The following is a 17,288-nucleotide window of genomic DNA, read 5'->3' on the forward strand; positions in this document are numbered from 1 at the left end:
GTCGTCACCACCTTCAGACATATCTTCACCATCTTCTTTGTCACCAGCGTCTTCCCTCCTCCAGTCGCCTGCTCTGAGACGTCTGAATCACTTGCTCATTTAAAATTCAGAAGTCTCATAAAAGTCGAGGAGTCGAGGGATTTGAACCCGACACTCTTGAAGCTCTGCTGCCTTGCAAACAGGAAGGGTTCTGAGCTGAATAAGATCTTCTAAAAACAATACTTCCAGTGTACCAAGATACAGAGTGATGCAGACACACAAATACTTCCACAGTGTAACCAAATGAAACACAAAAACATGTTTCTACATAGACATTTGTGAACAACAAAACACACATATTTACACACACATACAAATACGGTTATTTACTGCAGGACACAAAATAATGATACACACAGGCTCAATACTAACATAGTGCGACAAATCCTAACCAGAGGGAATACATCGTTTATGGGTGATTTTCATATACACACACATAAACATGTGTGTGGAATAATATAGCCACTGGGAAGCAAAAAGGATAAACGATTAAGCCGGAGGTCATAATGCTATATCAAATCAAAACACATATAAACTGTGTAAAGGTCAGCCTGGGTGACCTCCAGTGACCTCTAGCCACTGACAACTGCCGACATAAATCCCAGTTAGTCTCAGTGACCACAAAGCCATTCGTCATTATTTACATGGTTTTCATTGACAACTAAACACGTCAATACAATTTATTGCCAATATTGTGCGATGTGGACCCACAGTGTGTCATCAAATAGGACAAACAAAATAGGCACCTACACACAAAGATGACCTACAGGATATAACACACCAGAATAGGCACACATTCAACACGCATACAACCAAGACATACACACTGCAAACATGATTTTAATTTTCATTTGGACACCAACAAGCACCAAACACACACATTGCTCTTTCTAAACGGCACAACAACTCACTAAAGACACACTTGAAGAGTAACTAATCTGTAGATTTAAGTGTGTCTTAAATGGATCTTCGACCTCTATTGTATCGTCAGTATGTGTCTGTTTGTACAAAACAATCTTTTCATTTAAATATTTACATTAGAAAATGGGACTAAGCCCCACCCACTGAAAACGCTTAGTTTTTATGATGATTAAACTTTCACAGCCTATTTTCCAGCCGTGCTCAGGATGAGCAGTTGAAGAAGACAATATCATCAAAGGAAACTTCTAGAAGTCTAAAAGACTACACACGACTGCCTGGGTGGACAAGAAGATCGATGCACTTAAGGAACCTTGTAGCTCGCAGTGATACATCACAACTTTACGGCTCCAAATAAAAGTCCTTGTTTTTCCATCTGCGCGGCACGCCACTGCTTTACGATCCAATATCTGCGCTTCTTTTAACGGCCGCCCAGGTCGCCCCGCAAGGTCACACCGCCATCTTTATTGGTACATAACAAGGTGAACGTCGTAACGCTGTCAGCGTCCTGTTACTGCGTTTAGCTGCTTGTTAAGTCGGCCGTAGCTGTCAGCGATGATGGACGGGTCTCATATTCTCCAAATCATTCCATCAATGTGACTGTGTTGTCATGGCAACCTGGTGGGGGAAATAACGGGGAAGAAAAGGGACCACATCGTGTCTGCCTTCAGAACTTTCTCTGGTGTCATGCCAAAGCACAAACACACACTATAAAGATGCGTGTACACAACAAGATCATTAACTGAGGTTCACATTAGGTGACAAAACACACAAAACAAGGCCTTAACCCGCACACAAACGCAACCCAAACCAAAAACACACACCAACACAATGACACACAAAAGAAACAAACACTACAAGTAAACACAAATGACAAACACACAAGCATAATTCCGAAAACAATGTAAATTCTTTCTCAATTAAAACAATCACATTCACCAAAACTCACAGGTACCAAAAGATACACACACTAAAGTACACTCATGTTTTTGGTTGAGTCTTTAAGGAGTTAGTCAAGTCTTCAGGCCAGAAATACAAGCTCCTGATTGGTCCTTCCATGCGGTGCTAATTAGGGCAGATGATCGTCTTATTGTCGTTCTCAAACCTCTCCTCAGAAACATCTTGAGAGACTGTAGGGTCAATATTTGGGTCATCATGATGAGATTGTGTGAATAAAACAGAAACTCAGAGAAATGTGAGGGGAAAATAAAGACTTGTTATCATCTGTGACAGACGTGATCACACAGGAAGTGGCTCCAGCTGGCTGCAGGAAGTGAGGCGACTTTTCAGGTTCTTTTCGCGCTCTCTGATGCGAGTCTAATCTAGTCGAGTGTGTGATTGCAACGCTCCATGAATCCACGAGCAAGAAAATAATTCAATCACAGTCGTGCTTTTATAGGATCTCTGTGAGCAGATGATAACAAACACGCAGTAATGAGAATGTTGTTGTGTGAATTGTTTTTCTTTTACCACTGAAACATGTTTAGATATTCCTGTTCAACCTCATTTTAACTGTTTTTTATTCGTATTTTATTTGCAGAAAAAAACATTTTAACATATTCTCGTGCCCTAAAATAAATGTTCTGTCATTTCCATCAATTAAAAATCGTCATATATATTTATAAAATTGTCATATATATCTATATAAAATCTTCATATATATGGCACTTGAACATATCCTCAAATCTTATCCTATTCAATAACTCAACATGATGTTATGCAGCGGTTTTCATCCATACCTTAAGTGACATGTGGCGTTCCTCAGGGAGCACTTTGTGGTCCAACTTGTGATTCATGAATTATGTGTGTTGTGTACTCTGTAGATGCGTTAAAAGTGTGTAGTTGTGTAAATGTGTACGTGTATGTTGTGCTTGTGAGTTTTCATTATAAACTCCACAGAGCGACTCTAATAGATCACTGTCTGACCTTTATTAGTCTGAAGCTGACCTCTGACCCCGACTATTGTGGCCTCTGACACGCTTATCCAGAGGACGACGCTTGGCGAGGTCAGAAATTCTATCACTTCATGTCTTATCGTTTAGTCAACCCGTTTATCAAACTCTTTGCCTGAATTTCATCAAACATATACAGAAAAGTTCCCATAATTCAATAATTTGTTTAAAGCAATTATATTTTACATTCTGAAATTGTTTATTCTTTATACTTATATACTATAGTATATATTTTACTTTTTATGACTTATGAAGTAGAACTTTCTAAATATATATTTTCTTTCACTACGTTACTTTGTCTGGACGACCAACCTGGAGATTGTCATGTGACCACCAAAGAGCTTTACAGCAGTTTGTCAGATGCGGTTTTTACTTTACTTTACTTGTACTGAGAGACTTTATCAACTTACCTGGAAGATAAAAAATTGACACAACAAGAGCCTTTATCTTGTTTAGTAAAACAAATGTACATGCAGCGTGAGGTTTCACGACAATGCTGTTACACTGTTCTGACACTGGGGGAGCCAGAAACAATATTTTCAATTTTCAATTTTCTGCTTTAACATTTAATTTATCTGTAAAAAAAATGAACTTCGCAGTTAACATGAGTGAATCTAGTTTGATGTTGTCCTGTTAATAATAATAATAGTGGTTTTAATTGGTTACAATAAATCTAGAAAGCAGAAACATTCATGTATTGATTTTAAACCTAATGAGTTCAACTCAAAGCTAGGTTCAGTCAGACAAGTTGTTTTATGTTCCTGAGGCACTGGAGTATAAAGACAACATGACGCATCCGACCATTTTCTGATCAACTACATATACTTTTATCAGCAACTCAGACTCACTGTCTCTGCCTGTGGTGTAATTGCTACACAGTAAGACGACAACAACTGTGCTGGTCAACACACACACACACACACACACACACACACACACACACACACACACACACACCCCCCCACACACACACACACACACACACACACACACACACACACACACACACACACACACACACACTCAGCCCCCCTTCCATCTCCACTCGCCACTTTGATTGTGTGTAAATGAGCAGAACATCGATTCAAATCACTCTGGGGGTTTTCTCTGTTGTTTAAAGATGACACACAACAACATTCACAACACTACATTATCATCAATCTCTTTTACTCTCGGCATTTATAGAACAAATATTGATCACTGATTGAAATTCTATTTATTATTGAACAATTTATTGAACAATTTATTCTCTGATCACCATCCTTTTTTTCCCCCAAATTCAGATTATAAAATGGAAATAATAAATATATATATATTAAAAAAAAAACATTTCTAAAATAACTATTTTAATCTAAGTGAAATACTATTTTTTTTTATTATTATTATTGATATAACCTTGTAACGTGGGCATTGTGGTTGTTTTGAGTGTGTGTGTATTATTATTTTTTTTGTACATTCTGTTTATCTTTCTCTATCGTTATCAGTTGCAGGTGTATAAGGGGGCGTGGTCAAACTGCTGCCGATTGGAGATTAATAATTTGAAACGACATTTGACTCCTGATGTCTCTCTCAGTCTCAATGTGGTTTGCTGAGACTGCGACTCGTTCCTGTGAGAAAGTTGATTTAATTTCTGTAAGAACATTTTCATTCACAACAGGCCTATGTGTGTTTGTTGAAAACAAAACGCTTTGTTTGTTGCGGGTTGTTTCAGCATGTAGCTGATGGTAAATTCATCGTTAAATGTTATTTTTGAATCTGCCTTGTTTTACCTTCTCTTTAAAATAAAGCTTTGTAAATGTTGAGGCTGTGTACAGTAGCAGCAAAATGTCACTGTCCCAGGCCCCTTGATCTTTTGTAGGTGACAATCCTTATCGTTAAATTCATTAATTAATCCATAAAAAATGGACTTCAGTGTTAGTTTTAAGTTATTGATCATAAACGAAGAAGATGGCTTGTATTTGTATGCGTGAAAGTACTGCCACCTGCTGGACAAATTTATACAGCCCCACTGTCATATCTTTACTGGTCTAAACCTCTTCTCTGCAGCTCCCATATCTTTCTTTCTCTTGCTTTCACACCTTCTACCAATTTTCATCTCATCCATAGAATATTGAGTCTCCCCTTTATCTGTACCTAATGTATTTTCCTTCTATATCTTGATTATTCCTCTTATTTTCTTCCCCCACCTTACTCCCTTCCTTTCCTTTTTTCATATAGTTTTTAATTCCTTAAAACGAATCTCCTTTTGAGATAAATGTCACGCTTTATCCCCATTGCACACCTTTTTTCTACTATTTTCCTCCATCTTTTTATTTCCTTCTAATATTTTATCAGTCTTTCTAACCTGCTTGTCCACCATTTTTCTTTTCTTAAAAGAAAAATATTTACTTCTTTCTCTATTTTTACCATCTTTAGCTCTCTGTCTCTTTTTTTCTCTGTTCATTATTATTTTCTATTCTTTCTCTGTCAATCAAATAAAAACCTCTGTCTTTTTTATACATTTTGATGATTGTGTGTATATTCATTTAAAAACACATACGCATATGCACACACATGCACAGACTACACTACCAGGCACAAACATGTACGCGACACACACAGCAAACACACATGCAGGCGAGCCCGAAATACACACACAGTTGCACACTCACATACACACACATGCAGTCACTCCATCTGACACAAACACAATCCCTTGCACAAACACACACACTAGCAGGCAAGCACACAGTCACACCCACACAATCGTATACAGTAGCAGGGACAAACACACAATCAGGAACAGACACACACACTTGCAGATAGTTAAACTGACACACTATCAAAGCAAAGACAAATACACAGTGATAAGCACAGAGACACACACTAGTAGGAAGAAAAACACAGTCACACACAAAGCCGAACACACACTTGCATACAAATGCAGTCACTACATCTGACACAAACACAATGAATCTCACACACACAATAGTATAAAGTAACAGGGACATACACACAGTCATGCACAGACACACACACTTGCAAGCATAAACACATACAGTCTCACACACGCACAGACACACAAAAGCGGGCATGAACACATACACAAAAATATTCTAACTAGACATAAGATTGAATCTTGTTTATTTAAGTGTATTTGCCAAAACGTAGTTCTGTTACATTGTCAGGACGACACGACTGCTCTGTAATGACTAAATACTGACAAACCTAAAGAGTCGGACAGTGAAGCTTTACATGATAAAGTGCTCTAACAAGTGAATCAGGGTGGCGTGAAGCAAACGACTCTCCAACTGAGGCATCAGAACCCTGTCGACCGTGGAGGTTTAGATGTAAAGTCTCATGATGCTGAGCACCAACAGTGTCAGGGACACGAGGCTGAATGTCGGCGAGGTCATCGAGGCCTTACCTGTGGACCAACACACAGAGTCAACCACTGACAAGATCTGACATTGGACACAATTTTTTACCCAAGATTTGGATCTTGCGAACCGGGCCATCGCCTCCCTCGTAACGACCACGAACCATCAGTTCGTAATCGCCCCACTGTGGCATGGGGAAGTCCATGAAGTGCCAGCCAGTGACGTAGACTTTGCTGTAGATGTAGCCGGACTTTCTGAACATGACCTGAGAAGCGGAGTCATGCTGGTCAACAAGCAACTTCTAGTTTGTTGGGTCTTCTGACATCCAAAGAGCTCTGTGTGTGTTGAATATTGACTATAGATAGATCAAATATACATGCTCCTACCTTGTAGTACAAAGGGAAGGAGACGTTCCCAAACCAGTCATACTGGATATGATCCCACCACACATACAACCACTTTCCAGTCCATGAGATGTATCGCCACATCCTCGGAGCCTCTTCTGGGGCTGAAGACAGGGAAAAAGGCTGTGCATTACTCAGCAGCTCCATTAGATCAGGTTCAAGCACCATCATTACTGCTGGACTTACGTGGTCGCTTGGTGAACATCTCACAGTGTTCTCCGGGCGGCCCCAACCCGGCGCCGTTGAACGCTCGGACCTCGATGAGATAGTGAGAGTCCGGCAGCATGTTTTCCAGCCTTGTTTGATTGTCAGAAGCAGTCACAAATATGCGGTTGGCACCGGGTTCAGGGTCGTCGTACTTTCGCCAATATTTGACCTTGAAAACAACAGATGAAGATTAAGATTGCTGATTTTTCGTCTGGACCTGCAGGAGTTTCTCTTACCTGATAACCCTCGATGTACTGCTGCAGACCTGTTCCAGTGTCCACCACTGGCAACCACCACACGACAGCCTCAGTGGACGACACCGGCCTGGCATACACATCCGTCGGTGGCTCTGTTGGGACTGAAGACCAGAAAATGCGACTTATTTTCAACAGCTGGGAGGATTGGTAAACAGCAGTGACCTTACCATCACGTGGGTAGTAGATGACCTTGGTGAGGCTGTATGGTCCATCGCCCTTAATGTTAAAGGTCTTGATTTTCACCTGGAACTCTCGTACCTGGAAGTCCTCCTCGGTGATGGTGAAGTAGGTATCTTGGTGGACGTAACGCCTTGTCTCCGGATCAGAGATGGTTTTGTACCACCAGTCATACGCATCGTGAGGCTTGAAGGCCACGATGTATCCAAACTTCTTACCGTAGAAGTTCCACGGTTCCACAGGCTGTGGGTCAGCAACAGTTCTGTTAGCATAACTTTTTGCTTTTAGGTCAACAATTTTAATAGTTATGTGACCTTCCACGTGATGACGATCTCGCCATTCCTCCCTCCGTACCCTGCGACATCAGTAGGTGCAACCACAGGAGCTAGTGGCAAAAAAAAGCAAGATGTAGCCTTGGTGAATTATATTCAAGTTTGCTGGCAAACACACTATGTACCTGCATCCCAGGTTTTGATCTTGAGTGAGGGTATGCTGGCCTCTCCGGAGCCAAACTCATTGATCGCAATGATCCTGAACTGATACTCCATCCAGGGATACAGGTCTGTCACGTCGGCTCTCTCTAAACTGCCGTCCAAGAATGTTGGAGCTGTAAAATAGTTCCAGATGTCACCACACCCTCCTGGACTGTTAAAGATCCCATATCTGCTGCGAACGGATCAGGTCATTGCTCACTTTAAGTAAACTAAAGTAACTCACAGGTGCTTGCGTTCCTCCAGTCGTCCTCATACAGTGACCAGTAATGTCGGGTCTGGATAGTATAGTAGAGTATGGGGCTATTGTGGTCCGCCCCTTTGGTCCACAACAGCCTCACCCAGGTGTCACCAATCTCCTCCACTCTGATAATGCCAGGAGGACCAGGAACACCTGGAAATTCGAGATAAATCCAGTGATTGACAAAAAAATATGAAACATAAAACATAAATAAATAGATGAGGAAACTCACCAACAACCTTCAGGTCTGCATAGGCCAAGTCACTGTCCACCACAGTCTGAGCAGTGCAGGTGTAGCGTCCTTCGTGCCAGATTTGGGCATTATTTATTCTGAGGTGTCCGCTTCCCTCCTCTGTCTGGGTTTAGAGCAAGACAAGTAGGTGTGTTAGTGGTCCTCAAGAGTACCAGAGAGATGGTAAGAGTTTCTTACCATCACACGTTCATAGTGCTGCCACTCTGTGTCAAAGTCGATGGTCCTGGAGTCCACAGCCCAGATAAAGGTGATGTCCAGCATCGGATCGTAGGACGCTGAGCACTTTAGGATCACCTCATCGGCCACTTGGACCTCAGAGTCCTCAGGAGCCACTGTGATGCTGGTGGAGTCTAGCAGTCGAGATAATCATATGTTAGGTCAGTGGGGGAAATACTAAGCCTAGACAGAGCTCCAACCAGCATCTTGTGCAGCTCTGAGACCTTCTTTTTTAGTCTTGTTCACGTCTTGTTCATGTCAAAGATATAGCTCAGCATTGGCAAGCACCTCCCATGGGTCCTGACTACAACATCACCATGACAACACATACGATAGAAGAACATGTCTTTGCGCTGAAGTGGTTACTTTCTAGTAGGGCTGGGTATTGATCGAAAATGTCATCAATTGTACTGATACCGATAGCTTTACTTTAAAACCGGTTCCTGAACAATTCTTTTTTCGAACTTTATGCGATCAATTCTTTAAAAAATGACATTAAATATATTAAAAATCTTGAGTTTATTATATTAGGTTTGGTAAATTTACACTCTAAGCTGTTTTCCTGCCAGAATTCAAATAATATTTGTGCAAATAATTTCCAGTGTAAAATAAAACTTGACAAATCAATCAGATGCCTTTGTCAATATCACGATTTCATCACGCATTAATATCAAAGACAAAGCATGTTTCGATACTGTGTCCTACTGAAGCAGTTTGGTCGGTGCAAAATAAACTAATACCCAGACCTCCTTCTAAAGACACAACAAACGGATAAAATCCAGTCCCAGCTATTGGATTTTTTGTTTGAGCTGTGTTGTCCGCTTGCTAGTTTTCTCCTGTATTGCTGCTTCCTGGTAGAGGCAGTTAAATACTGGCTTGGTGACAAGAAATACTAGGTGCCTCATGTACAAAGATGTTTTTGGATTCTCTACAAAAAACAATTAAACCCAGAAAATGGGGCATCTCAATAAGATCTACGTAGAATTAATCGCAGACTTGTTTGTCCCTTACCACGCCCTCATTTACATATTTAAATAACAATTAAATGACCAAGATATTTATCAGGGTTATTAACGTGAATACTTCATTTACACAGGCGATCAGGGGCTTATTTTAAACATCTTAAAATGGAGTTTAACAAGAATAAAACTGTAAATCATTAACTTAAAGCATTGAGTGTTGATGATGATGATGATGATGATGATGATGATGATGATGACGATGGTCGGATTGTCTGATCTTCATCTGAATGTGTGGCACAGCTGCACAGCTCACTCGCAAATTCTTGTTACGTTTATAAAATAAAAGCATTTATTTACAAATGAACAAATCATGTGACAGTGTATTTATATAAGTGTGTTTTTCAAGGAGATCGCTCTGATCATGTGATCATAGGAGGGAAAATTTAGCTGCTTTCATTCTGCATTTTCACTTTGATCAATCTGACGTGATGTTGTTTCACAAGAACGTCTGTGACTGTCTTAGAGAAACACTTGAAGCATCAGACGCTGATCGTTATATTATAAGAACAACCTCATAATTCCTTTACATTTTTTCTGAATTGCGGATTAAAATATTCAGTATAAAATGATCAATGTTGACTTAATAAATACAGATCATCAGTTTGGTGAATGAGAACATATTTATATGTTTGTGAATAGTTTAATATCCTCTCGTGTAACTACAAACACTTGTGTATGTATCATTATTGATCTTTAATATAACTATGAATATATCAGCATGAACAGTGAGGCTGACATCAGCTGAGCAGTAAATAAGGACATATGCGACTTACAAACGTGTCGGGAAGTCCAAACTTTTCAACCACTATTCTTTATCGATACATATGGGCTTTGACATAGAAAAGAATGTCCAAGCGTTTTTGTGCGTACGACCTCTTAGTACATGAGGCCCTTGTTTTGGGTTTGAATTAAAGGGAAGCCAGCTATGGGTCACTTCATTCAAGTTAACATACATTTTTGTCTATTACTCTAAAAAGGAACAGATTACTCTGAGAATGATCCTAAACCATAGTTGACATAAGGGTGAGTAGAAAATAAGAGAAGTTTGAACTATCACAAGATCTAAAATTAGCTTTGGCTAATAGAAATTGTTCAGATGGTGATTGAATTTCCATGGATTAGGACTAACAAAACTCTCCTGAGCATACAACCGTATCTCTCTTCTCAAGTATTGATCAGACAAACTGACCTGTGATGGTGAGATAACCAGAACTGTTGGACTTTCCTCTGTCATTCTCAGCAAGGCATGTGTAGGTCCCCTCATCGTTCCTGGTGGCATTCAGAATCTCCAGGCTCCCATCAAACAAAATGGAAATGCTGTTCCAGGAAGAACAAATTTCTGTTAAATCAAGGCCTCCTGAATGTTCGACGACCAACCAAACTGACCGTGAGTTGTTATAGAGCAGCTCTTTGCCCTTAGTCCAGGTGAATCTGGGTTTGGGAGCAGCTCTTGGTTTACATTCAATAACCACTCGACCGTCCACTGCACCCAAGAGCTGCTTCTTTACTGGGTTGAACTCAAATGTTGGAGCACACGCTATTGCAAAAAACATCACGTTAAGGTTTTTTGTCTGGAGCACTTTTGTTTAAGGGGCCTCACCGATCACTCGCAGCTCTGCGTTGGCGTATTTGATACCCCAGTAGTTCTCCGCGATACACTGGTACATCCCAGAGTCGTCAAAGGTCAGGCTGGAAAATTTAAGCTCACCCTTTCCGTACTGCAAACAGGATAAAGGGAAACGTATTATTTATTTTTCCACAAAACGGACTATAAACACATTTGTCCAGAGGAGCCTTCAACCCAAATCTAAATTAGGGATGCACCAATCCCAATCCTCGTATCAAGTATCAGGTAACCTCTATGCTGGCACGCTGAACTTCATCGCCAACATAAGTTCCAGCGCCAAAATGAATTCCGTGCTTGTCCCAGCGACAATCACAAAAAATGGCAATATATGAAAAGTGGATGTTTCGAGGTGACACTCCACGTGATTCAACACTACTAACTTAATCAAGCATCTAAAGAAACCACAAGATGACAATATGAGCAATACCTAAATACAACGTGACCTGTCAAAGCGAAGGAGTTCACTTTTACGGTTATTCTGCAGGGACGAGAGAAGCATCTAGATGACGGTAAGAAAGCATTAAAAAATAAAATAAAAAGTGCTTGAATGTATTGGTTTAGATGGACAGCCCCTACAAGTGGTTGAAAAATAGGATTATTGAATATTTAGAACCACAGCACAGGCCATTTGATTTTTGTTCAATTAATACTTGTTTTAACCAAATAGCTGGTTAATATTTAAACTCAAATCAGTCGATACCCAAAGCCCAGTTATAGGTATCAGGACCATTAAAGTAAGTAAGTAAGTAAGTAAGTAATATATATTTATATAGCGCTTTTCGAGACCAGGGTCACAAAGCGCTTTAACAATCAAAACAATACTCAAAACAGTACATACTTCAAAGATCAAGACAACACCGAGAACAACACAGGAGTTCGAGAAATTCAAGGAAAAGCCTGAACAAATAGAAACGTCTTAAGATGTTTCTTAAAGGAGTCAGTAGACTCCATCAAGCGCAAAGAGAGAGGAAGATCGTTCCAAAGTCGGATCGGTGCACCCCTAATCTGAACACACATCGAACTCCATGATGTTCTCTGATATATAGTATATATATATATATTGCCGTTTTAACTGACTCATACATGTCTTTCAAATCCAAAATAACTTAGTAATAAGGACCTTAATCCTTATACATGTTCATATAAGGCCTCATTAACTCATACCTTGATGATAACCTTTCTTTGTTGGCCCTTATCCATTGCACTTACTACATCCTTAATACTATAGTGAGTAGTGCAAACACATCATGAAACTCTCTCTAGGTGTCTCACCATGTACCCGTCTTTGTACCAGCGAATGAAGGGGAAAGGTTTTCCTGATGCCACACAGCGCATGGTGTGCTCCGAGCCGATGTCCACTTGAGTGTTGTTGATGGTCTCGGCCCATTCTGGAGCAGCTGCAGGACCATGAGCACAACATTACACCTGATGGCTGGTCGGGATTGGAATTGCCACTCAGAGGTTATGGGAGGAACGACTAGGTTGTTGGTCGGTGGATTAATGTAAAGCTGAACTCACACTCTACGTAGAGCCAGGCCTTGTGCCAGTCCTTCCCTTTAGTGTTGATGGCTTCACAGTCATAACCTCCCACATCCTCATACTGAACGTTGTAAAGATGCAGCACAGCCCCCGATTCGCTGATCTCATGATTTGGAGGAAGATCAGTGGAATCTACCTTTCTCCAGACGATGTCAGGAATAGGACTGAGGAACAGGACATATTTAACATAAGACATGATGTCAGAGGAACATAGAAAGTGTTTAGTCTTTGCTACTAACTTTCCCAATGCAAAGCATTCCAGAGTTATGTTGGACGCTAGCATTGCAGTCGTGTCAGGGAACTTCACTCGGATGTCTGCTGGGTACTTTCTCTCCTCACCTGCATTAAAAGGTCAAATAAATGTTTGCTGCCCGACTGGTGGTGCTGCTCTGATCTGACACACACCGTCGTCTGGCGGCAAAGGAATGAGCGGGATGAACTTGGAGAAGACACTCTTCCCGATGATGGGACTTGACACGAAACACGAGTAATTCCCTGCGTCCTGAGCCTCCACCTTGGAGATGTATAAGTTGCCGGTCTTCTGGGAGACAAAGCGGCGGCGGTCCGTGTGCAGGAACATGGGGAACTCGTTGTAGATCCAGCGGTAGGTTACTTCCTCTGATGGACGACAAAATATGATTCATATTAAAGGTCATGAACGTAAGAGGTCATTTCTCACCTGGTAGAGCTTTAGGGGGAGCGCATAGCAGAACTGCCCCCTGACCCTCTTTCACGTACACTGGATCTCTTTCTTCCTGGGGAAACTCTTCCAGAACTGACAAGGAATCAAACACTCATAAGAAACAAGACTCTTTAAACTCTCGCTCCTCTGGAAAAAAAGAGACTCACATCCAAATTTGACACGAGCCTCTTTGCTGATGACAGTCCCGTAGATGTTCTTGGCGACGCACACATACGTCCCTGAGTGTTTTCTGGGTTTGGGGTTGGTGATGACCAGGTTGCCGCCCACCAGGCTGTAGTGTTCATCCGGTTGTTCCAACAGCTTGATCTCCCAGTTGTCGCGGCGCCACCTGGCGGAGAGATACTGTCATGACCTATTTCAGGTGCGCATATAAGTTGGTCAGCAGGTAAGCCACACCTGTACATTGCAGGCGGATTTGCCCGAGCTCTGCAATTCATGGAGATCCTCCCGTCAGGAGAGTCCTCCATGTAGACCACGTCCACCGGCTCCTCCTCAAAGATTGGCCCATAGCCGGTTGCATCATCTGAAGAAACATTTTGGTCCTTTAGCTTCTGACAGAAAAATGTAATGATGCCCCCTAGTGCCTGGATCGAACATTGTCCTCTTGAACTGAAACTACCTTTTAAAACACTGTCAGTCACTCCATAACCACATGTGTGTTTTTAATAATAGAAACGAAATATATTGCTAATTAGGAAGATAAATATCATGTCACAGAAAATATATATTTTTAAATGAGGCCACTTGATCTGCCCTACATTATTCTTCATTACAATGTTACAATAATATGGATCTCAGGTTTTAGTATTGATCATTTTTTATAGCATTTACTTGCCAAAACGTTTAAAACTTATTATAAGATGCTTATATAGAAATTTAAGGTAAGAAAAATAAATCAAGAGAAAGTTATGTTCCTTAATATTTTAAGCGAGCTTTTTTTTTCTACTCAGAAAGTCTTCTGATGACCTCATGTGTTCACACTTACACCACCTGACCAGTAGGGGGGGCTAAGCACTATGACAGTTGTCGTGAACAGAAGCTTTTCTGGCTGCAGCACTCACCTCCAAATATTCTGGGCTCATTGAACAGCACGGACCCTGGAGAGCGAAAAAATGAAGTTGCATTGGATGACAAAAACAACACTAGTGTGTTTTCTTGTTGTTGTTTTTACCCGACAGAGGAAGTGAGGAGAAGAAGGAGAGGAGGAAGACCGTGAACGACATCTCTCTGGGAAGATCTGCTCTCTGCTGCAGCAAAACATTCACAGCAATTGTGACTCAGCAAATATTGGTACAGCTGTAAACTCTGCAGATAATAAAATAAAAATGAAATGAGAGAACCAGGAGTGAGTCAGCAAAAATGGAAATCTTAGATCAGCAATTATTTATGATAGGAAAGATTTAGACCAATACATATTTGTAACAAGGTCCAACAAAATAATATCTGGGGTGAGAGTGACTTTCTGCAATAAATTTGAATGAGAAAAAATGCAGATTAAAAGTTAAACAGATAGTAGATAAAAGAGTGGGTGAGCCTTGGATCAGAAGCTCTAATATGAAACTGTTGAGTGAGTCTCCATATCTGATTGAAGCTACAACCCTCATCTTGAGGTTTTAATCCTGGCCAGAAAATCAGAATAATGAAGATATTTTCTGCTTAAATTGGGAACAGACTCACATCCATACTCTCTGTAACATCTGACCTCTCCAGCAGCCCCATGAGATAAAAATAACAAAACAACAGTTCGCCAAAATATGAGCTTCCATCTCTTAATAATCTGCTCTTCTGATTCTGATTGATTTGTCAGAATGTAATCCCAGAATATAGGTCAACTGGTTTAATCTGGCTCTGCACTTGTTTGTAGCAGCCCTGGAGAGAAGTGAGCGTGACAGTGTCCACTTTTACTGCCTTTTAGGTTTCGTGGTGTTTCCAAAAACACATGTCATGCCTTTTGTCTTTTTGGGAAATATATTTTGAAATAGTTAATTTTTAAATGCAGATGTTTCAGGATAATATTTAGTATTATCTCTTAATTATCGTTATTATTTATAGTATAGACACACAATATTGTAATATTTACCACGAACAGTCATTGATACATTTTTAGATCAAAGACCTTCTATGACAGATGTTGTTGTTTTGTTATGTATTAAACTTATAACGTTAATGTCTTTTTGTTACCGAGGGCGATTTGCTGTTTATTCTCTTTGTAATAATTCCTAAATATATGCTAAATAAACATACCTGATGGAAGACACAAACTAAAGTTAAAAACTTGAACAAAGCGTCTGTTTTGGATCAAACGTTTGATTTTATCTATTAAAACATTTGATACCGGACTGGATCTGAACCAGACCTGCTCTGGACTTTGGCATCCTCGTGCTCGCGAGCATCCGTGCACGTTTGACGCAGTTTTTAAGGTCTCCTCCCTGCACACGCGCGCACACGCAAGCACGCACACACACACTGTGTCTGCGCAGCTCTGACATCAGCACGGTACCGTTCTGCATTGCGGTACCGCCGGTGCGTCCGGCCCGGTCCAGTCGCGTGACTAGTTCTGCCTCATCTCTCACACACTCCTCTGGACGTCCTACCTGAGTTGGACTCCTCGTTCCTCTCACCACATGCCGACGCAGAACCGCATCGTCCCGCAGCACCGTCCGGTCCACAAACTTCCTGCAGGAGGAGAGCAGGTGGTACAGCAGGGAGGGGCGGGGCCACAGGCTGAGTGACAGGAGCCGGGCGGGATGTTGTGTCTGGTCACTGGGGGGAGGGGGGGGGAGGGTCCGCGGACCGGAAATAAAACCACAGATAAAGGATCTGGCTTCTCTCTTTCTGTCATCATAAATCAAAACTGACATTTCTGTCCACCAAGATGGAAAAAGAAGGAAAAAAATGTACTTGTATATTTTACTATATATTGAATTTAATTTAGTTTTTTTTTTTATTCATATATCTTTATATCAGAACCACAAACGTTTATGACAAGTGTTGCAGAGACAACATAGGATTTTTTTGTGGTGGCCGTACAAAATAAAAGAATGAAACAAAATAAGCAATAGAAAAACAGAACTTTAAAACAATATTACTTGTTGTACCTTCACAGGTTCAAATCTCAGAATAGAAGGCAAATAACGTAGACTTCATTTCTGATATAAACCCAACACATAAATACATATAAAACAAACTCAAGTACAGAAGTATACTGACCATCTGCAAGGTTCAGCTAACTTCTCATTAACTATCAACGTAAACAAAGTGAAGGCGTGTGTTGTAGAAGTGAAGAAGTAGGAAAAGGCGGAACAGAACCACAAGAGTTGTGGTTGTACGTATCAGTCACAGTACGTAAATATGGTTTTGACATTGCTCTAGCTACGAAAAAATTAATATCTGTTAACCTTTGTGTTGTCTCTGGGTCAAGGTGACCTGAAGGCCCGAAAAAAACGTGTTTTAGGTATCCCTTGTGTTGTCCCTGGTCAAAGAGAACAACTTCCCTGTCTCACCTTGACCTAGAGATGACACAAGGGATCTTTTTTTCGGATGCAGAGATTCACATATTTTAACCAATACCATTTCATGAAGATTTCTCCCTGTCAACTTATATACCTTATCAAGATGAGGAATACAGACATTTTTTTTTTTTTTTTTTTTTTAGAATCCCTTATTACATGCAGGTGAAGTTCACAGTCATTACTGAAGAAAATGTGTATGGCAGCCCAGAAGTGCAAAACAAATTTATAAACTCTGAAACTAAATTATTACTTCCTGAAATAATTTCTTAAAATATATCAATTTTTGAAGTACAGTGGTTCTCCAGTAGAATGCTCAGATCTCCATCAGTACAAAAATACTTGCATTTTTAAAATTGAAAAAAATAAATGTC

General features: G+C 40.6%; 1 protein-coding gene across 1 annotated transcript; it reads right to left on the reverse strand.

Annotated features, from left to right (window-relative positions):
* Window positions 1–6,015: 6,015 nt before the first annotated feature.
* On the reverse strand, window positions 6,016–16,087 carry cntn1b (contactin 1b). Its single transcript, XM_087787755.1, has 24 exons — window positions 16,000–16,087; window positions 14,577–14,652; window positions 14,467–14,502; window positions 13,802–13,928; window positions 13,552–13,733; window positions 13,382–13,477; window positions 13,108–13,320; window positions 12,942–13,041; window positions 12,682–12,866; window positions 12,436–12,560; window positions 11,137–11,254; window positions 10,923–11,073; window positions 10,726–10,853; window positions 8,476–8,648; window positions 8,278–8,401; window positions 8,031–8,198; window positions 7,771–7,920; window positions 7,628–7,698; window positions 7,304–7,556; window positions 7,116–7,237; window positions 6,859–7,048; window positions 6,655–6,776; window positions 6,377–6,533; window positions 6,016–6,315 (listed from the first exon to the last, which is right to left on the reverse strand). Exons 2-24 carry the CDS (start codon window positions 14,626–14,628, stop codon window positions 6,233–6,235), a joined length of 3,126 nt encoding a protein of 1,041 aa, XP_087643881.1. The 5' UTR covers window positions 14,629–14,652; window positions 16,000–16,087; the 3' UTR covers window positions 6,016–6,232.
* Window positions 16,088–17,288: the final 1,201 nt, after the last annotated feature.

Source organism: Callionymus lyra, chromosome 3 (genome assembly GCF_982586985.1).
Source record: "Callionymus lyra chromosome 3, fCalLyr1.hap1.1, whole genome shotgun sequence".
Taxonomy (NCBI): Eukaryota; Metazoa; Chordata; class Actinopteri; order Syngnathiformes; family Callionymidae; genus Callionymus; species Callionymus lyra.